Source organism: Balaenoptera ricei, chromosome 2 (genome assembly GCF_028023285.1).
Source record: "Balaenoptera ricei isolate mBalRic1 chromosome 2, mBalRic1.hap2, whole genome shotgun sequence".
NCBI lineage: Eukaryota > Metazoa > Chordata > Mammalia > Artiodactyla > Balaenopteridae > Balaenoptera > Balaenoptera ricei.
Window position 1 is genome coordinate 113,592,740 of NC_082640.1, and position 21,215 is coordinate 113,613,954.

Consider the following 21,215-nt stretch of genomic DNA (forward strand, 5'->3'; position numbering starts at 1 on the left):
TCACCTGGAGTTTGTTTGCTGTCACCTCCCCCACTAGCATGCAGCACCACCAGAGCTTTACTCACTAGTATCCCCAGCGCAGGGCCTGTGCAGACAAACAAATGTTTGCTGGAAGCATAAATGAATGAACAATGCCCTTCCTCCTAGACTGATTTCCCAATTGGGCTCCGGGAATGTCCTGAACTTGCCCTTCAGGCCCACCTATGCTGCAGCTGCTCTGGCTCCTAATCAACGAGTATTGAGGGGGGAGGGTATTTATTCTTTTTGATAGTAATGGGTTGAAGGGAAGGAAAAGAGTATAGTTTTCACAGTTTTACTTGGCAGTCTAGAATGATTTGAAAGGGACTTTCTGCTTCCTCAATGGGAAAACAAAAACAAAATGCCCCTCATCTAACGCGCCTTCCCCGGCTTGGAAGCTCCCGGCTGCTCTGCCCCACACCCAGGCTCAGGTGGCCGCTCTGTGTGCGGCGAGCGCAAGGTGCGCTAAGTAGGGGTGAAAGGGCAGAGGGGGCGGAGGCAGAGGGAGGCGAGCGCTCAGGTTCACGCAAATGCATGCGGATTTGAGGAAGGCGGAACCGCACGCCCTTCAGCGGGAACTCTTCCCAGACCCGCCCCCACTGAGCTCCTCGCCCCGCCCCATCCCCCTTCCGCCCCCGCCCCGTCCGCGCGCAGCGCTCACCTTTGCCCGTTTCTCCCGCCCTGCCCCCCTCCCAGCCTAGCTCTCCCGGCCCGGCCCCCTGACGTCGTCCCCGCCGTTTCCCGTTACTTCCCTCTTTCTCTCGGCCCCCGGTTCCGTGTCTGCGGCCCGAAGATCTCTCCTTCGTACCCCGACCCAGCCACCGCCCGCCCCCAAAGCCCCTCAGGGAGGCTCGGTCGCCTCCGAAGTCCAGGTCTGGCTGCGGCCGCCGAGGCGGGCTCTGCCCTGGGGCACCACGACCCCGCCTCACCCGGACCCCTTCGTTCCCTCCACCTGGCCAAGCAGTCCCCGCCCCCGCCCCCGCCCCCCGGGCTCCAGGAAGCGCTAGAAGAGAGGGCTTGTGGTGGGTGTAGGCGAAGATCGCAAAGATCCGAGAACCGAGAGGCCCCGCAAGCCGCTCCCCTGCCCTGTCCTGGCTCAGGCACAGCTGCGCTGCCCCTGGGAAATGAAAATGACCGCGGATACCCTTAGACGCGTCCTCCGCCCCAGGAACGCTCAGCTTCCTCTTCCCTCCCTCCCAATCCAGCTCGAGCTGGCGGGCCCGACGGGGGTCTGGGCAAGGGCCCCGAACCCAGGCAACCCCGCCTCCAGCCCCGAGACGCTCTCGGCTGAAACTCGGGAGGGACTGTGGATCGCAAAGCCCCGTGGGGGAGGGGAGGGAGCGGCGCCCGCTTGGAGCCAGGGGAGGGGTCTCCCGGAAGGGCGACTCAACTCTCCGCCCCCTCGGGGAAGCTGTTGCATCAGCTTCGAGATCCCAAATTAAAGAAAGTGGTCTCCACCGGGCCGGGAAGGTGTCGGGCCGTAGGGCCGCCGCCAGGAGGCAGCACTTAACCAAAAATGTCCGGGCTGAGGGTGTCCGGGAGGCTGGAGTCCCCACCGCACCTTTCATCTGAACAGTCTTAGTGGCAGAGTGGACCAATAAAAGAGGAAGTTGCTGGGGAAAGGGATGTGAAAATGTTTCACCACGTATTAAACCTAAAAGATGACTTGTAAATAATACAATTTCCTTTAGTATACTTTATGGACAGTCCAGCTTTGGCATCTTTTAAAGCCACTCTGCAGAGATTCATAGAGAACCACCCCCGTTCAAGACCAGTCTGGTGGAAAGGCACACAGCTTAAGAGACTTCCCAGCTACCAGGCAAGAAAAAAAGAGTGTAGCCCGAGGTCATAATTTACTCATCCTGAAGCTGGGTCATTTAACACAGAATTTAGCCTGTACTGATTGAGCAGGGATTTGACAGCCATGGGAAAAGAAAAGGAATATGTTACAATAAATTATGTAAGTAATAAGGAAATAATATGCAAAGCAATGTATTGTGTGAGTGGGTGGTTTATAGCTGTCAGTTCCCACAGTTCTTTCATGGAGTGACAGTGATTTGGGGTGACAGTGATTTTGATCTTTTTTGAGCCGTCCTAAGGAGGAAGCCAATGAAGGAACATGAAGTAAGACACTTCCCAAATAGTTCGCTCTTCTTCAACCTTCAATTTAGTCACGGTATGCAAAAAGGGGAAGAGGTTGCGAAATGAGGTGGAATTAGCTACCCAGAGTCACCTTCACTTAATGTTCTTTCTCCAACATCATCATTATTCATCACAACAGTTCAAAAAGCACCAACTTTCCCAGTGCACTTGTACAAAAATTACTGTATACAGACCTGACAGAAGGATATTTGAATAAACATGTTGGACGAAAACATGAATGGACAACAATGTGTTAAAGCCAAATGCAGGCTGTGATGCCCTGGAGAGGCAAAGGAGTTTAAGTAACAGAGGAAAGACATGAAGCTCAGATTCCGGATGCTTCCCACCGTTGTTAACTCTAGCCTTTGCCAGATGACGTCCAGAGGTTGAAAGACATTCAGTTAGGGGATGATGAAACCGCTTTCCTGTGGCTTAGAGTCTGATGAAGTCATTGAGGAGTGCTGTCCTAGTGCCAGACCCACTCCCCTGAAACAGTGTTCCATGAGGTCCCTGAGAATGCTGATGATGTTAGCTGTCAGCACTACAGTTCTCTTTCTCTCTCCCTCTCAAAAACGTAACCCATATTTCCAACCCATGGATTTCCAACCCATGGATTGTCCCCCCTGCCACATCACTCTAACCACATCAAAGGCTGAACTCATCTTCCTTCCAAAGACCTTTCCCCTCCCAGTTTTCCAGATCAAGATTCCCATCTGCCCCAAAGTCCTCCAGCTCTGGCTCCTTGACTCCCACGACTATTAAATTAGTGCATGTGTTCAGTTCTGCGTGTGGAGTTCATATTGTCCACATTATTTCTTCCCCTTAATGCATGTGGCCTTTTTTATGATTTTGCACCCATAGTGTGTGAGCTACTAAAAGATAGAGGAGTGTTGCTGGTTCAACTCCTTTATATAGTGTTGATGGTAGTGCCAGCCTGTCATCTTTCCTACGAATCTTGAATGTTGACACCGACGTTATTTTTCCAGCCCTTGGCTCCTACTACATGATTCTCCAACTGTAAATTATGTAATGGGATTGCAGTGCTGTCTGCCTCAGCCGTCTATCTCAGAACCAGCCAAAGGCACGTGGAGCCTAGCCTGGGAAAGGTGTTACTCAGTCATTATTGCAACTGTAAAACAATAAATCCACAGCCACATTTTGGTTCAATTTCCTGATCTTTGAAAATTACAAGCTATCTCTACAGTGATTGCTTCCTGGTCTGTCTTATCTACTTTACGGGTTTATTATGAAAATTTATAAAGAAGTGTTTTGTATCATTTATACAGAAGTGTTTTGATAACTGAAAATTAAGTGTACAAATGTAAAATGGTAATGGTACTCTATTGTCTTACTTCCCTTGCTTAGTTTTTTGGGTCCATCCGTTGGTTTATAGCCAAGGTTCTTTTATTCCCATCCCTTCTAGTTCAGCCCTCCCCTATACCATTCTTATTGTTATCGAAACAGCTGCTTTTACTTCTTAAACCAGGACCCACCCTTCCCCTCTTTCAAAGCACAGTTCAGAGCCACCTCCTGTGGAAAAACTTCCCAGTCTTGCAGAAGGAAACGATAAACTTCCAGATAGGCCATTACACCACTCCCTCAGTTTCCCCCAGTCAGCATATGTTTAAGTGTCTAGCCTAGCACAAGAGTAATGGCCACTTTTGTAGGCGCTTCACCATTTATAAAGCACTTTCACTTACCTTATCGTTCTTAAAATGTTTTCATAAATGTGATGTATTTTAAGCTTTTTCTTCAATGAAGAAATTAGGGATAAATGACTTCCCCAAGGCAAGTACAGGCATACCTCGGAGCTAACCATCACAATAAAGCAAATATCACAATAAAGTGAGTCACAGGAACTTTTTAGTTTCCCAGTACATGTAAAATTATGTTTACACTATATTAAAGTCTATTAAGTGTGCAATAGTATTATGTCTAAAAAAAAAAGTACATACCTTATTCGAAAAATATCTTATTGCTAAAAAAATACCAAAACAATTACAATAGTAACATCGAAGATCACTAATCACAGATCACCATAACAAATAATAATGCCAAAGCTTGAAATATTTCAAGCATTACCAAAATGTGACAGAAAGGCACAAAGAGAACAAATGCTGTTTGAAAATCTGGCATTGATAGACTTGCTCTGTGCAAGGTCGCTACAAACCTTCAATTTGTAAAAAATGCAATACCTGCAAAGCACAATAAAAGTATGTCTGTGAGTGATAAAAAAAGAGGGAAGGAGCCACGGATCTGGGTTTGCCACTTACTACTACCTACCTCACAAAGTTTTTGCGAGGATTATATTACACAATCTGTGGTGGTAGCTCTTATAAAAATGGAATCAGATCTTAGCTCCAATACCTCTTCCTCAAGAAAGCCTTATTAGACAGCCTACTCCAGATCAAGTTCCCATCATATGCTCACAAGCAGCACCTACTTCCCTTCCCAGCACTCATCTCAGCTGTAATATTACAGTAATGTGTATGATTATTTGATTATCATCATCTCTCTCTAGACTAGGAGCTCTATCTGAATAGGGACGTCTGCTCTGCTCTCCACAACGAATACAGTGCTTATCACATACAAGTTCTTCAATTTCGTTTGATAAATGAGAACTGAAACCCAAATTTTCTGATTCACTCTAAATTTGACTCTTAGGCTGGGGGAAATACGTTACAGTGATGCCAGAAGACAGAATGCGGTCACGTGGATGTTACTCAACTGATATAAAAGAATAAATTTCAAAGGACTAGAGACCGCTGCGGGGCAATGGAGGGGGTGGGGGTGGGGGGGAAACAGTTCAGAACGGTTAAGTCTGGGCGCACGCGACTTCCGCACGGTTGTAACCACCACTGAGAATGCATACGCTGAACGACCGTTCTCGCCCAAAAATCCCTGGAAGCAGTTTTGTCCCTCTTTTCCGTACGATGAACCAAGATGGCGTGGCCCTTGATTGAAAACCAGATTCAAGATGGCGACTTCCGGCTTCCCGCGCAGCGTCGCGCGTGGCCACGAAGCCACGCCCACTTCCGGCTCCTGCGCCTCAGCATGGCTGCTTTACGTTTAGTGCTCTCTGGTAAGCGGGTGTAGGGTATGGGGGCTCGGGGGTTCGTGGAGGCGGGCCCGGGACGCCTGGGCTGGCTGCACGGCCTCTCTCCCAACTCTGCCCTGTTTTCCCAGCAGGTGTCCGGAGGCTGCACTGCGGCGCCGCGGCTCGGGCGGGCAGTCAGTGGCGACTCCGGTGAGTGCCGGTCTGGGGGGAACTGAGGGGCCAGAAGCTGGGCTGAGTCCTCACGGAACTGTTTTTCTCCACCCAGGCAGGGCCTTGCTGCCAACCCCTCCGACTACGGGCCCCTTACGGAGCTCCCAGACTGGTCTTATGCGGGTGAGCGCTGATCTGCCAGTTAACTCTACTTCGGAGATTTTCACCCAGAGGGAACGCCCCTGGACGGAGGGGGGTGGGGGGGCGTGTCAAGGTGCGGGTTGTGTCTGAGTGGACAAAGTATTGAACTTTGTATTTGGAGTTGGGGGGAAGAAATCCTATTGTTTATTTTATAAATTAAACTACGCCTATGGAAAGTAAAGCTAGACAGGATCTTCTTGGCTTGTGGGGATAAGCAGAAGCTAACTCTGATGTGGGGCATCCCGCGGGAGGGACAAGACTTAATGTGTCTGAGAGGGACGTGGTGTTTTTAAAGTTACGAAGAACCGCCCTTCTGTGTGGTGAGTACATTGTTGAGAATTTGTTACCAAGTGCAGGTAGAGCTCTTTGAAAGGCTGCCTAAATGAGCGTCTCAGAGAGAGGCTTAGAAGAGTGAAGACAGAGGATGACGGGGCTCTCTGCAGAAAAGTTTCTTCCTTTACCTTAAAACAAGACAAAACAAAACGCCCTAGAAAGGAAGGACCTTAAAAAAGTTGAAGCCACTCCCCACTGCATTGGGACTCCAGTTCACAGGTGGTAAAATTGAGGCCTACAGAAGTAAATCGCTCAGGAGCACACAGCTAGATAATAGCAAAGCCAGGACTAGAACTGGGCAGAGGCCAGGCCCCCTTCAACAGCACAGAAACCTGAGTACTGGATTCTATAGGAGTATGAACCTTCTTAATCAGATACTTGGTGGCTGAGGAGGATGGTGAAGATTCTTTTCCTACTTGTTATTTACTGTAGGAAGCCTAGGAGCTCCTTGAAGTAGTATGGAATATTGGGAAGACTCTGGAATTGAATTTTTTTTTACTTTATTTTATTTTTACTTATTTATTTTTGGCTGCGTTGGGTCTTTCTTTAGTTGCCGCGAGCAGGGGCTACTCTTCGTTGCGGTGCACAGGCTTCTCATTGTGGTGGCGTCTCCTGTTGGGAGCACGGGCTCTAGGCGCCTGGGCTTCAGTAGTTGTGGCACACGTGCTCAGTAGTTGTGGCTCACGGGCTCTAGAGCGCAGGCTCAGTAGCTGTGGCGCACGGGCTTAGTCGCTCCGTGGCATGTGGGATCTTCCCGGACCAGGGATTGAACCCACGTCCCCTGCATTGGCAGGCGGATTCTTAACCACTGTGCCACCAGGGAAGCCCATGGAATTGATTCTTAATCCAGGCTTCTCTACTTGCTAACTTTGTGGTTAGCAAGTTACTTAATGGTATCTCTCAGTTTCCACATCTGTAAAAGAAGAATACCTATCTCCGATGGTTCTTGGAAGGATAAAATGAAACAACCAGTGTAAAGCACCTGATATACACAGTATTGGTTCCCTTTCCTGATGAATATTATCTCTTATTTGTCTTGCCTTCAAACTTTTGGACAGAGTTTTCACTGTTTCTTTCTTTGTAGAAAGTAAGTATCCTTTTAATCTCTGTTATAAACTACTTGAGATCAGATACTGCATTTTTTCAGCAAGTCAGCAGACATTTATAAGATTTTTATTATGGGCCTACACTATACTACAGTGAAAGTAAGGGATACAGTCCCTAATCCCAAGGAACTTAAAGTCTAGCTGGAAAAACAAAGCATGGACATTTTAAAAATTAAGTAATAATATTTCAATGCTCTGCCTCTTTCCAGAAGGATTTGAGGTGGCTAAATAAGGCTAAAAACAATCAGTATCACAATAAATGTCCCCAGACAGAGAGATGAATATTAAATGATGGAGATGCATTTCTTTCAGAAGAGAGAGCTGACAGAGTTGAAGAGATAAGAGAAGGATTTCTGGGACAAGTAGAGCTTGAGGTGGGCCTAAGAATGAGAATTGGCTGGAAGGAAAGGAAAAGAGGGTGTTTCATTATAGAGTGAGACGGAACTCAGCAAGGACTCACTGGTAAGTAGAACAGTAATCAGATTGCTTGAGTGGAGGGTTTCTGAAGATAAAACAGGAGATTCAGCATTGCAAAGGACCTTGAATTCTAGGCTAATGAGGGAGGGGTAAGTAAAATAGAGTAGGAACATGCCTAGGAGCTTATTCTTGGTGGTTCTGGCATACCTCGCCATTGAGGGAAGTGTTCTAGGGGAATTAAGGTACAGTGGGTGTGAAATGGAAAAGAGGAGCTCAAGATTTGTTCTTCCCTCTTTCCTATCACAGCCGCTTTCCCAGGGTCCTGCAGGCCATCTCTAACACTTGCCTTTTCTCTCACTTCTATCTGCAGATGGCCGCCCTGCTCCTCCAATGAAAGGCCAGCTTCGGAGAAAAGCCCAAAGGGAAAAGTTTGCAGTGAGTGGCCAGAGCCCACACAGAGCAAACTGTGTGTAATCAGGGGGAGAAAATTTAAATTGTAATTTGTCTTTAGTTGGCACCTAAGCTAACACGTACCCCTCACTCCGAGGTTTTATCTGCCAAAGGTTTTAACGGTACCGGGAGAAGGGAGGATAGAGTGGGGCACTCCTAGGGCAGGAACCAATAGTAGACACCCATTTTGCTGCCTTCCTCCTGCTTCCCAGCCCAGGACCTGGTTCCACCCCTTCCCCAGTCAGTGGTGTCATTTTCCAGCTGAAACCTCTGACTTTGATCTGTGAATGAAAGGATATATGGTGCAGAGCTCAAGCCCCAGATGTTATCCACGCTGTTTTCCTGTCTGTTTCAGAGACGAGTTGTACTGCTGTCACAGGAAATGGATGCTGGATTACAGGCATGGCAGCTCAGGCAGCAAGAGAAGTTGCAGGAAGAAGAAAGGAAGCAGCAGAATGCTCTTAAACCCAAAGGGGCTCTACTGCAGAACCCACGACCAAGTCAATAAAAAGCAACTCCTGTCTCCCCCAGCCTGGCTCTGGCTTTCTTTTCTATCACCTAGATGTGTCATCCCAGCCAGAAGAAAGCCTTTATGTTCCCTCTCTGTCTTCAGGGCAAAAGAGGATGGACACCAGGAAGAACAGGCTGTAAGATCACTGCCTGGAAGTGCTGGCACAGTGCCCTCACCCCAGCTCCATTACGGTTCAGCAGAATCTTGCTCAGGGGTATTGACCCCCTCTTTTGCAGGCCATAGGACTGGCCCAAGTTTCCTCCTCTGCAGACGTGAAAAAGGGGGCAACAGTTTTCCTGGCTTTAGCCACACACTCAAGCCTTTAACAGCCCATACACAGTTCAGGCCTCATGCAGTTACGCATTAATAAATGTTTTGATGGAAAAGGCTTTCCAGCTGAGATCCACTTTTTGGCAAGCAACTGGTATCCGTTTTTATAAACTTCAGATACATGGCCCTAGAGGATACTCCCACTGGGAAGGCTGACACGGGAACAGCAGACTTGGGTGTTGCATGTTCTGCTAAAGAGTGGGATCCTGAGGTTTCTGTGGTCTGACTGAATTCCAGAGGTTGGTTGGAGAGAGGCCTGTACTTCCCAACCCCCACTTGTGTAGGGGAGCCCTGATGTACTCAGCCCCCAAACAGTGACCGTGGAATAGGTACCTAATAGCCACCATATACTTCCCACAGATCTGTTAGCTGCACAGGCCCCAGGGAAACCTTTCATTTTATTGATCATGGCTCCTCCCATGGATACTGAAGGAAAAAGGACCTTTGCTCCCATTACAATACCGAGCACTGGGCTTTTCTTCCATTCTCCTGCCACAAATATGTGACAGTTCTTTTATCTCTAGGATTTCTGGAACTTCCTACCTGACATAATTTCTGTCCAGCCTCCTTTATTCCTTCCCTTGCTTTCTTTCCCTCCCTTCTTCTCCGCCACCCCCACCAACCTCCTTCCTCTCTTCGCTGACCAATGCAGTTCTTGGATCTTAGATTTCGCTGATGGTCGGGTTTTCTGTGTCCCACACTTTTCCTGCCTCTGTTGTGTTGCTTTTCCAGATCTAGCCCTCAGCCTCTTATCTGTCTCCCTTTCCCACCATCAGGTCTAGCCTGCCCTCCCCCTTCCCTTCATACCTCCACCTTTTGTTCTCAGAGTCTAGTCAGCCCCTGAAGGAGGAGATTATACTCTTTAAGGGATTATCTCCTTTTCCGGTATAGAGCGGGAACTAAACCCCGCAGTCCTGACTCCCATTCTCTCTTTTCCGCAGTTTCACCAAACTTGATTTGCCTTTCCCGGGACTTCATGGCCTTGCACTCCTTTTCTCCCCAGCCAGTTCTAGTTCAAGGGGCAGCAGATTGCAAAGGACAATAATAAAGGGGGCGCATTCGTCTTTCTCTGGGGACAGGACCCCCAGATCCAGTGTGGTGGTGGGATTTGTCAGTGGGTAGTTGGGTTTTGGTATTGTTGCTTTTTTTAATATTATTATTTCTTGTTAGGGGAGGGACGGAGGTGGCTGACAAGAATAAGGGGCACAATTTTCAATACGGTTGAGCCACAGACCCCAGCAGACAACCCCGCACACCAGGTCTCGTGGACACGGAAGATGCCCCCACCGTCCCAGGCTCTGAGCTCCGTGTTTGCCCCAGGCGCTGAGCTTCCCAGTGCTTCCCACGGAGGTGAGATGAACGGTGGAAGCAGAGGAATCAAGCCACCCAAAATATGCTTAGAAGGAGAAAGTCTCCCACATCCCGTCCCTTGAGTCCCCCCAAGCCCCCCGCTCTCGGCTGTGGCCTCAACCCCTGCAGATGGCAGCCTCCACCACAGAAAGGCAACTTAGGGTTTTTTTTTTGTTTTTTTTTTTTTTTTTACCCTGCTCTTGGCTGTAATTGGATTCAGACTGAAACAACCACGTCCGCACCGGGAAAGGAGGGCATTGGGGCGGGGGCGGAGGGAGCCTGTGGGAGAAGGGAGGGACCAGAGGAGAGAGCGAGAGAGGGCTCGCCATCCAGTTCGCAGACTAAGCAGAAGAAAGATCAAAAAACGGGAAAGCGGGGACGAGCAAATAGGCGCTTTCAAGAACAATCCCCTCATCTCCAAGCGGACAGCGCTCTAGGAATCCAAATTCAGTGCCTACGGAAGACAAAAGGCGCCCCGAGGGAGTGGCGGTGCGACCCCAGGGCTTGGGCCCCGCCGCGGAGCCCGCACGGCCCGGCTGCCCGGACGGTCGCGGACCATGTCTCTCGCCCCACGACCCGCCCGCAGTCTGCTGCTCCCCCTGCTCGCGCTCGCCTCCGCGCTCGCCTCCCTCAGCTCTGCCCAAAGCAGCTTCAGCCCCGAAGTAAGTGAGCTCCTCCGGCCCTGCCCGGAGTCGCGCCCGCCGGGGAGGCGAGCCCGGGGGTCTCCGAGGGGACAGCCCCCATTCGGAGAGGAGGGCTCTCGGCGTCTCGGCTGCTCCGGCCTGCAGGGTCCCCCTTCCTTTCCTTTCCCTCCTCATCTCCAAACTTCAAAGTCGATCCAACTTTTGCCTCCTCCAACTACCACCCCGCACGCGCGCGCGCGCGCGCCGCCGACTTTCTTTCCCATTCCTTTCCTTGGAAGAACTTTCCAGCCGGGGCCCACTCCCCACCCCTCCCCAGTTCCCCTGGGCTCTGAGCTCAGCTCTGGAACCGGTCGGGAGCCTGATAAATATTTGGACTCCGCTCAGACCCCGCGCTGTCCTGGTTTCTTGTCATGTGCGAGAGTTTGTTGTTTCTTCGACTTTCCAGTTCGCAGGCGCTCTCCCGCCCGCGCTCGCCGGCGCTCTGCCGGCCGGGAGGGCTCCGGGGACGGCGCCCCTTGGCCCGGGCCCCCCACGCTGTGGCCGCCGCCTGGCTGGCGCTCCCGGCCCTCCTCGGACGCGTCGGCTGCCAGGTGCGGTCGGGGGTGGCCGGCCGAGCGGGCCCGGCCCCCACCCCACCCCCCGCCTCCCCGAGAGGACCCTCTGTGTCCCGGCTCGGAGCCCTGGCGTCGAGGGTCGCGGCGCTGGCGCCCTGGCCCGCGTTTCCGGACACACAAAGGTCTCCTTGTGAGCCGGGGCCTCGGCCGGGCTGCCGCCTCCGCTCCCTGCTCCCCCTTCGGCGCCTTTAGGCTCTTTTTGTTAATTGCTTTTCTGTGTTAATTGCAGGGAGACTGGGGGCTTCGCACGGGGAGCGGGGTGAGGGCCTGGCCCTGGGCTCCCGCGCAGGTCTTGACTGACTCGGTTGCCCCCCACCCATTCCCCGACGCTGGCCCACCGGGCCTGGGAGGAAGCCGCGTGGGAGTTGTCTGAGGAAGTTTTTCCTCTCTCTCTCTTTTATTTTGGGGTGAAGGTGGGAGACGGATTTGATCAGCTTCTTATTTTGGGCCATCCCAACCCACTCAGCTCGGCCAGGGCCTGGGTGCGGTCGGGAGGGGCCAGGAAGGGCCCCTGAGCAGGGGGAAGGGATCAGGACTTGGCTTCCTCCCTCCTGGTCCCGGCCCTGGTCCCACCCCGGGAGAAAACATCTCCAGAAAGAACACACTCTCTCTGTCCTGAGACTGACAGGAAAAGTGTGGCCCTAGGAATGGAGGTGACCACGGAGAGTGAAAATCTGCCCAGAGGCTAAGCCTGACAAGGTCCAGGAGGAGGAGGAGGCATCCTCTTTCCAGGCCTGGAGTCTTCATCAGAGGCCTGAAGGGGAGAGCGCCTAACAAAAGGAGCCCGGGCATCTGGGGGCTTCCCGCTGCCAACTTCGCCTGCCCTGCCTTCCTTCCCTCCCCTGCCCCACTAGGTCCCCTTGGGGAGGGGCGGCAGCCCTGGCTCTGTTTTAAGCGGGTCATGGGCAGTCCCAGTGCCAGAACCATCATTTGCTTCTGGGCCATGGAGGGGTGGGAGGCAGAGGGAGGGAGGAGCAGGCCCAGAGGCTGGGATCCAGGGCCTGCAGCAGAGCCAGAGATTCCCCCCAACCCCCTCCAGGACTCCTAGGCCGGTGAAGTGGGCCTACGAGTGGGAGGGGTTCCTTGTCCTTGACTTTCCCCTAGAGGAGTACCTTGCACCACTCAGTTTTCAGACAAAGCCAGCCGACTCAGTTCTCTGACCCTGCAGAGTTGCTCCCTCTCCAGGCAAATCTGGAAGGGAGAGCTGGGGTGGCCCAGGCCTCAAACAGCCGGCCTCCTCCCACCACCTCCAGGGTCCTGCACCAGCTCCGGGACAGCCCTCTCCTCTCCTTGGCCAGTCTGTCACTTGGCCCTTCTCCCACTCAGCCGCAGACACAAGAGTCCTCTCTTCTGTGGTTCCGACCTCATAGTCTCCTCTGTGGTTCTTGCTTTGCTCGGAGCCTAGGCCTGGGAGGAGGAGAGGAATGGGGGCACTTCCTTTCCAGGACTTGTGGCTCTCTTGACTCCAGAGAAGTCCCTTTCTTGACTAAGTCTCCACCTTTCTCTACTGCATATGGGGTGGAGGTTGTGGGCGTAAATATTTAGACCTATCCACCTTCTTGAAAGACTCATCAGGAAGAGGGATGTATCCCAGAGCTCCCAGACGTGGATTCTCCCCATCTCTCTGCCACCCTCCCTCCTGTCATCCTGCCCTAGGAGCTTTGCTCCCTGAGGGTTGAGGGGGCCTGACCTCAGTCTTCCAGCTCCAGCAGTGGGCTGCTCCCATCCTTTCCCAAAGCTGAAGCAGCTGCTCCCCCACGAGAGGTCATAAGCCCGGGATGTGACTACCCTACAGGTGAGGCCAGGGGCAAAGGGAGTTTCCTGCATACTTGGGCACAGGCCACAGCAGGCCTCCTGCAGGCACTAGCTGTGGCATCAGTTAGCACAGGTCAGGGCAAGTTTAGAGCTCCCGGGAGAGCAGCCCAAGACCGGAGCCTCCTGCCCTGCTCCGGTATAACAGAGGTTAAACTTTGCTCCCCGCCTTCTTCCCCTGAGGAGGGGCTCTCAGAGCGGGTGGTGCTAGGGTTGTTCTGGCTGGGCCTGTTGGCTGGGGAAAGGCTGTGTTGTTTACATCTCGGGCCCTAACTCCCATCATCAGCCGTAGGGGATCACTTCCCAGAACCATGTTGCAATTCTTGCCCCTGCGGGCTCAGGTCCCCAGTCAGCTGCTCCTGAATCACCCCCAGCCCCAGTGCAAGAGCACTGCACCACCGTCAAGGCCTGGGCCTCGAGGTGAAGGGCCACATGGAGAGCCAACCTAATGACCTGGAGTAAGGGATGCAGCACCACTCTGCACTCCAAGCTCCCGCCCTAGGCAACCTGCAGCATCCTCTGGACTCCTTAAGAAGGCAAAGCTGGAGCAGGGACCAGAGCCATCCGGGTAGCATCTCCCCGTAGGAGGAGCTGAGCATGTTCATGTTCCATATAAAACTTGGCTCATTTTACTTTTCAGGCTTTAGGAAAAGACTCCATTTTTCTTACAATAAAGGCTGACTTTTTCCTCAACAGGGCTTTGCAATGTGGGTACCTTTCAATCAAACAAACACCAAAAACCTAACTTTAAGGCAATATGCCAGCCTTTATATTAGGGACAATTCACATCATACCTAAAATAAACTACAGTCACCAAAATACTAAGTAAAATACTAACCCTAATCCTAACCACCATCCCAATCTCCCACTCCCTCTACTGAGAACCTTAAATGGGTCTTTAGGTCCCAAGCCCTAGGTCAGATGCTGCTTGGATGGCGACAGTGGCAGGATCCCGACTCTGTGACTGGATCACGTCCGCACCACCTGCAAACGCCCCAGCTTCCCCTATCAGCAGCCAGCCGGAGCCCTAGCTCCTTTTCTGCTCTCCTTTCTGAAAAGATCTCAGCTGTGTATACCCCAGAGGCACAGCATGCCTGTCCCAGGAGAGCCCATGCCAGGCCCCAAAGTGGAGCCCTCTCAGCCTCTCCCCTCTCCATCCACCATGGGCACACCCCAGCCTCAGGTGGGACATGCTGTATTTACAAGAACACTTGACACAGAGGAGAAAAGCGCTAGAAGGAATCCCAGCTCTGAGAAGACATCCTAGAACTCAATTAAACCACCAGGGCTCCCATCAAAAGAGTTACAGCCAAAGCCCAGCACTGTGGCTCCCCACCCCTCCAAGAGGATCAGCCATACTAGGACCCGGGCCAGAGTTTGGGTCCAGCCTGGGAGTTCCTCCAGACCCACTGCCAGAGCCAGGCTGGGAGCTCACTGCCCTTTCCACACCAAGCCAAGGGTGCATTCCAGGTGCCGTGAGGAAACAGAGGCTCCCCTCGGGCCAGGTGGGGATGCTCCAAGCCACATCCCTTTCCCTACAGGCCTGGCTGCAGCAGTATGGCTACCTGCCCCCTGGGGACCTGCGTACCCACACACAGCGCTCGCCTCAGTCACTCTCAGCTGCCATCGCTGCCATGCAGAGGTTCTACGGTCTGCGAGTGACAGGCAAGGCTGATGCAGACACCATGAAGTAAGTGCTAGACCCTGGCAGGAATTCTGCCCAGCACCCACCGACACAACACTGAGTACCAGAGAGGCTGCCACCTGAATGCCTGATTCCACCCCCATACCTCATCCCCACAAGCTGATCCCGACCCTCTCCTGTTCATCCAGACCTCATGACCTTGTCTCTTCCCCACACTCACCCTGGGGCCGGACAGTCCCCCTCTCCTCTGAAGATCTTTCTCTTTCATACGCTCTCCTGACCACAATCCTCACACCCCAGGGCCATGAGGCGCCCCCGCTGTGGTGTTCCAGACAAGTTTGGGGCTGAGATCAAGGCCAATGTTCGAAGGAAGCGCTATGCCATCCAGGGCCTCAAATGGCAGCATAACGAGATCACTTTCTGGTGAGTCCAACAGGCAAATGGCCTTTCTCACATCAGGTCACCCTTCCCTATCAGTGGTGCTTAGAGACCCTGAGGCTCCCTTCGCTACTCACCCCTGTTCCTGAGAAGCATCCTTGGGGGTAGGGAGGAAAATGGCTCTCATCCTGGAGAGGGGTGCAGCCGGTGGAGGGTATATCCCAGGCCCAGAAAGCCCTCAGTTCTTGGGACAGAGGCATCGTGAGGCGGCAGGAAGAGCTGGGTCAGACAAAGGTGGCTGGACAGCTCAGTCAGACCTGGGAGAGTACAGGGAAGGAGTTCTGCCCCTCGTTGTCCTAACACACTCCCATCCTCTCCCCACGTGGCTGGACCTCAGCATCCAGAACTACACCCCCAAGGTGGGGGAGTATGCCACATTCGAGGCCATCCGCAAGGCATTCCGTGTGTGGGAGAGTGCCACGCCGCTGCGCTTCCGAGAGGTACCCTATGCCTACATCCGTGAGGGCCACGAGAAGCAGGCCGACATCATGATCTTCTTTGCTGAGGGTTTCCACGGTGACAGCACGCCTTTCGATGGCGAGGGCGGCTTCCTGGCCCATGCCTACTTCCCAGGCCCCAACATTGGAGGGGACACCCACTTTGACTCTGCCGAGCCCTGGACTGTCCAGAACGAGGATCTGAATGGTGAGCGAGGTAGCCTGGGGACTCTTATCCCTGGAAGAATCAAGAGTCATTTGTATGGGGGTTCTCCAGCTTCCTCCCCAAGCCTCAGACCCCCAAATCTCAGGGCTTTGGGGGACCACAAACATCTCCCGGTCTGACTTCCCGTGAAAGCAGAAATCCCGTTTTGAGCTATTTACATCTGGTCCCTTCTCTCGCCCAATATTGACTTCCCAGTCAAAGGCTTCAAAGCATCTGCATCACTCACTTTTCCAGGCAAATGTCATGTCTGGCTCCTGGGAGAAACTGAGGCCCAGATAGGACTTCAGCTTCCCAATCCTTGCTGGGATTTGGATCCAGCCCCAGAACAGTCTCTCGCCTCTACCCAGAAGAGTTGCTGGCCGGCTTTTGCCTCCTCTGCCAAATATGAGGCTGGAACTCAGGATCTGGTCACTTTGGGTGGAAAATATGGCAGGCGGGCTTCGTTGTGAACCCGAAGCTTCTGATGGGGAAGCAGGGAGTCTGAGGGAAGGGACCCAGGCTGCCATCATAATCATCCCCATCCCTCCAGGGAATGACATCTTTCTGGTGGCTGTGCACGAGCTGGGCCATGCCCTGGGCCTTGAGCATTCCAATGATCCCTCGGCCATCATGGCACCCTTTTACCAGTGGATGGACACAGAGAACTTTGTGCTGCCCGATGATGACCGCCGGGGCATCCAGCAACTTTATGGCAAGTAATCTATGCCCACATCTGCTCCTTCCTCTCTGCTCCTTATCCTCTCCTGTTCTCCCTGGCCTGTGCATTTTCCCCTCCCTCATGCCCTACAGTCTCCCCCCGGCCCCCCACCTGACCCTGCCTCCATCCGCTCCCACTTTTAAAAGACCCCACCTTTTCTGTCCTTCCCCAGCTGATTGCTTCAGCCTCCCGCAAAGGCCCAGCCACACCTCTCCAAAGGTGTTATCTGCCCATATGTCTGTCCTTTCCTCCTACTCTGCCACCAAGTCTGAAGTGCCCCTCGTGTTCTCTGCCCCAGGGAGCGAGTCAGGGTCCCCCACCAAGATGCCCCCTCAACCCAGGACCACCTCCAGGCCCTCTGTCCCTGATAAGCCCAAAAACCCCACCTATGGGCCCAACATCTGTGATGGGAACTTTGACACCGTGGCCATGCTCCGAGGGGAGATGTTTGTCTTCAAGGTGAGAGGAAGAAGTGGGCTGGTGTGGGGGACAAAAGGGCTCCATGACCGGGAGGCTGGGTGGAAACAGCAGCAGGAGGACTAAATACTGAAACTGAGGCAGTGCGGGAGCTTTGGGGACTGAGCTGGAGGACAAAGCTAAGGATGTAATGAACTGCCTCCCAGGAGCGCTGGTTCTGGCGGGTGAGGAAAAACCAGGTGATGGATGGATACCCCATGCCCATCGGCCAATTCTGGCGGGGCCTGCCCGCATCCATCAACACTGCCTATGAGAGGAAGGATGGCAAGTTTGTCTTCTTCAAAGGTAACCGGACATTCTGCCATAGTCTTTGGGTGTGGGGAGGGTCTCCCTGGAGGAGCAAATTCCACCTGACTCCTCCAAAGACCGCAGAGCCCAGGTGGAATCAGATCCTGCCCTTCCCTCTCCTCCCCAGGAGACAAGCACTGGGTGTTTGACGAAGCTTCCCTGGAGCCTGGCTACCCCAAGCACATTAAGGAGCTGGGTCGAGGGCTGCCTACCGACAAGATTGATGCTGCTCTCTTCTGGATGCCCAATGGAAAGACCTATTTCTTTCGGGGAAACAAGTAAGGCCTCAATCCCTGGGGCCCAGGCCTTCCTCCTCAGACACCACCACCAGGTTTCCTCAATTCTGGAGGAAGACCTACTTTCCCCCTGAAATGTTTCCCTGGAGAAGAAGCTGGCTGAGCCTGTGCTGTTGCCTAGCAACGGGCAGCCTCCATGGGGTGCTGAGTGAGTGGGGTTTGACCGGGTCACCATTTCAGACCTGCTCATTTGACGCCTCCTGCCCCAAGCCCTGTGCCACCGCCCCAGCTGCCAGGCACTGTCATTAAGGGCCGCTGGTGGCTCCTTGCAGCCTGGGCCCTCCCTCCCACCCCCACCTTCCACCGCTTTCAGCTGCAGGCCCTCATTACTCAAAACCCCTGTCCCCCTGCCCCCCGTCCACAGACACCCTTTGCTCACCGGCGAATTCAGTCCCGGGTCCCACTCCCCTTGGAGGACATGCCCAGTGTCCAACCACTTCCCTTCCCTGCCTCTCCCCCAGGTACTACCGTTTCAACGAGGAGCTCAGAGCAGTGGACAGCGAGTACCCCAAAAACATCAAGGTCTGGGAAGGAATCCCTGAGTCTCCCAGAGGGTCATTCATGGGCAGCGATGAAGGTGAGAGGGGCACAGGAGGCGTCTGTGAGGGGAGGACCGGAACAGGGAGTTGAGAGAGAGCAGGAGGAAAGACGGAGAGGATCGGGGTTGAAAATAATGATGAGGAGGACAGGGGAGCCCTTGCCCTGTGCCAGGCACTGAGTAAGTGCTTTCCACGCTTCAGACCCCTTAATCCCCACCACTGTCTCAACCTGGCGCTAGAGTTCCCTGGTTTCACAGCTGGGGAAACCGATGCTCAGGAAAGCGAAGCGATTCCCTCAGCTGGCGCGCACACTGACGGATTCTCTCCCGCTCTCCTTCTCTCTTTGGCTCATCTCCGGACGCTGCCCGCACCTCTCATCTGCCGTGCCGCCTTCTTGCTGACCCTTGCAGTCTTCACTTACTTCTACAAGGGGAACAAATACTGGAAATTCAACAACCAGAAGCTGAAGGTCGAGCCGGGCTACCCCAAGTCAGCCCTGCGGGACTGGATGGGCTGCCCGTCGTCGGGGGGCCGGCCGGATGAGGGGACTGAGGAGGAGACGGAGGTGATCATCATCGAGGTGGACGAGGAAGGCAGCGGAGCGGTGAGCGCGGCCGCCGTGGTGCTGCCTGTGCTGCTGCTGCTGCTGGTGCTGGCGGTGGGCCTCGCCGTCTTCTTCTTCCGACGCCACGGGACCCCCAAGCGACTGCTCTATTGCCAGCGCTCCCTGCTGGACAAGGTCTGACCCCCACTGCCGCCCGCCCACTCCTCCCACGAGGACTTTGCCTCTGAAGGCCAGTGGCAGCAGGTGGTGGTGGGTGGGCTGCTCCCGCCGGTCCCGAGCCCCCTCCCCAGCCCCCCCACATCCCTTTTTCTCTGTCCCATGACTGGCCTCTCCCCCACTCCGCGCTGGCATTGCTTCTTCCCTAGATGGGTTCCCCCGGAGGCTGAGCAGGGGCCGGCCTCCCAGCCCCTGCCCCTCAGGGGCCCCCGTGGCTTGGTGTGTGTTCAGCCCTATCTGAATGTCCGGGCTCTGCACTTGAAGGCAGGACCCTCAGACCTCGCTGGTAAAGGTCAAATGGGGTCATCTGCTCCTTTTCCATTCCCTGACATACCTTTAACCTCTGAACTCTGACCTCAGGGGTCTCTGGGCATGCTAGCCCCGCGAGCCCCCAGGGGTACCCAATTGGCAGCCTCCCACACTCTTTCTGGCTGAAAGAAATCTAATCTTGTTGTGAGGGGGAGACCCTGAGAGAGTGAGGGGGTGAGGGCCGCTCAGCTTCCCTAAGACCTTGGGAGGAAAGCTCAGAGAGGGTCAGTCCTCTCCACCGAGATCCGCCTCTGCCCCACCGGCCCCCGAGAACTTCCACGGAAGGAGCCTGAGCCATTAAGGACTAACCTGGGGCTGCAGAAACCCTTGACAGCCCTACCCTCCCAAACGTTAGCCTCGGATGGGGATGTCAAGGTTGGAAGAGCTGAGACCAGGGGGTGCAGCTACCGGGGTGGGCCCCAGGAGTCCTGGGGGTGAGCCTGGGGGCCACAGAGAAAGAACCTCACTCAAATGCAGGCAGCTGGGGTAGGGACCCAGGGGCAGAGCAGTCAGAGAGGACAGGACAGGACCAAAAGGCAAACCAGGGAGGTGCAGCAGGAGTGGACGGCCGGGGGCCGGGCAGGCCAGGCCGGCAGGGACGCCACAGGGTGGGCTGTGGTACCCGGGGGAGGGCACATTTTATTGGAGCTCTCAGGAAGGGCCCGAGAAAGGCACACCTGCTCCCGTTTGGTGACCTGGCTTCAATCAGACCGCACGGAGGGGAAGGCAGGGAGCCAGAGAAAGGAGCAGAGAGGGCAGGCCTGGGGGACTGGCGACCCGGGACCTTGATGAGAGCAGCCACCTAGCTAGGGAGCCGAGGATCAGCCTGCCTCCGCCAGCCTCCGGGAATGGGCGGGCGCCTGGGCCTTTTGTCAGGTTAGCCCCTCGCTTCCCGACGCCCCCCCAAGCCCTTTCTACAGGTGTCCTGCCCTCCCCTCCCCACCCGGCCCACCCATTTGAGGTCTCCTTGGGCCGCCGAAGGTGGTCCTGGTACCCGGAGACCTGGGAGAGTGAGAGACCACGTGGGGGCAGTGAGCGGAGAGGGATGTCAGGGGTGGGAGGAGTGTGGTGAACGGTGCTGGCAGTTCGGCTAAAGTTGTCTTGTTTGGGTTTTTTGTTTTGTTTAATGTATATTTTTATTATAATTATTATATATGAATTCCCTTCAAATCGTTCCTTTTTGTTAACAAGGGGCATGGGGAGGGGTGGGGGTGGGGCAGAGGCGTCCGACCCCAGGACCTGCAGGGCGGGGCTGGGTCAGTGCCCTCTAAGGACATTTTCGACCTTGTTCAACCTTTCCACAAAGAATAAACAGTGTTTCACGTTCTTGGTGTGGCTGCAGTTTGTGTGCCTGGGACGTGGCTGTGAGGGGCATAGGAAGCAGGAGGGCCGTGCGGTGTTTTCCGTGAGGTGGGGTTTGGGTATTTTTCATAACGGAATATGTTTATTCTCGGTGGACGAAAGGGATCCGGGGCCCAGAGATGGGGAGGAGGGCATACTCCACGGGGGCGGTGTTGTCCGCAGAGCCCAGCCAGCTCCCCTCTCCCAACCTGGCCTAAGAGGCTACCTTTGAGGCCCAGGACTGCAAAAGCAAGAGGAAGTGGCCAAGCTGAAGCCACTCGGAAAATCTTCCTCAATTGCGTTACCCTGTCGTGTGATCCAGCCGCAGACCCTCTGTTTGCTCAGGCCTCGCGCGGCTGCTGGGGGATTCCCCCATCACAGTCAGCCTCAGGCTTGCGGGGGGGGGGTGGGGTGGGGAGCGGGGGACAGGCCCTTCTCCCCAGCCCTCAGGATCTCAGCCTCTCCCAGGCCTGGGGCTCCCCTGCAGGGGCAGAAGGAACAGAGGGGAAAGAAAGAGGTTGCCCCGTGGCCAGTTAGGAGCAGCCTATCTCTGGCAAAACAGGGGTCTCACCCCAATTGCCCAGGAGAGGCAGGATGGTCGGGTT

At 54.3% G+C, this 21,215-nt stretch overlaps 2 protein-coding genes across 3 annotated transcripts; both read left to right on the top strand.

Annotated features, from left to right (window-relative positions):
- Positions 1-5,088: 5,088 nt before the first annotated feature.
- Positions 5,089-8,405, top strand: MRPL52 (mitochondrial ribosomal protein L52). Of its 2 annotated transcripts, none has more exons than XM_059915633.1 (5): positions 5,089-5,242; positions 5,347-5,407; positions 5,484-5,551; positions 7,796-7,860; positions 8,231-8,405. In XM_059915633.1, the coding sequence occupies exons 1-5, from the start codon at positions 5,104-5,106 to the stop codon at positions 8,381-8,383; spliced, it is 486 nt and encodes a 161-aa protein (XP_059771616.1). In that variant the 5' UTR covers positions 5,089-5,103; the 3' UTR covers positions 8,384-8,405. The 2 variants fall into 2 exon arrangements, with proteins under 2 accessions (XP_059771616.1, XP_059771617.1); XM_059915634.1 differs by having other exon boundaries at positions 5,350-5,407.
- Positions 8,406-10,345: 1,940 nt separating this feature from the next.
- MMP14 (matrix metallopeptidase 14) lies at positions 10,346-20,595 on the top strand. Its single transcript, XM_059913836.1, has 10 exons — positions 10,346-10,728; positions 14,678-14,826; positions 15,082-15,204; positions 15,557-15,864; positions 16,412-16,577; positions 16,882-17,038; positions 17,203-17,341; positions 17,472-17,622; positions 18,102-18,217; positions 18,590-20,595. The coding sequence occupies exons 1-10, from the start codon at positions 10,624-10,626 to the stop codon at positions 18,922-18,924; spliced, it is 1,749 nt and encodes a 582-aa protein (XP_059769819.1). The 5' UTR covers positions 10,346-10,623; the 3' UTR covers positions 18,925-20,595.
- The last annotated feature ends 620 nt before the right edge of the window (positions 20,596-21,215 follow it).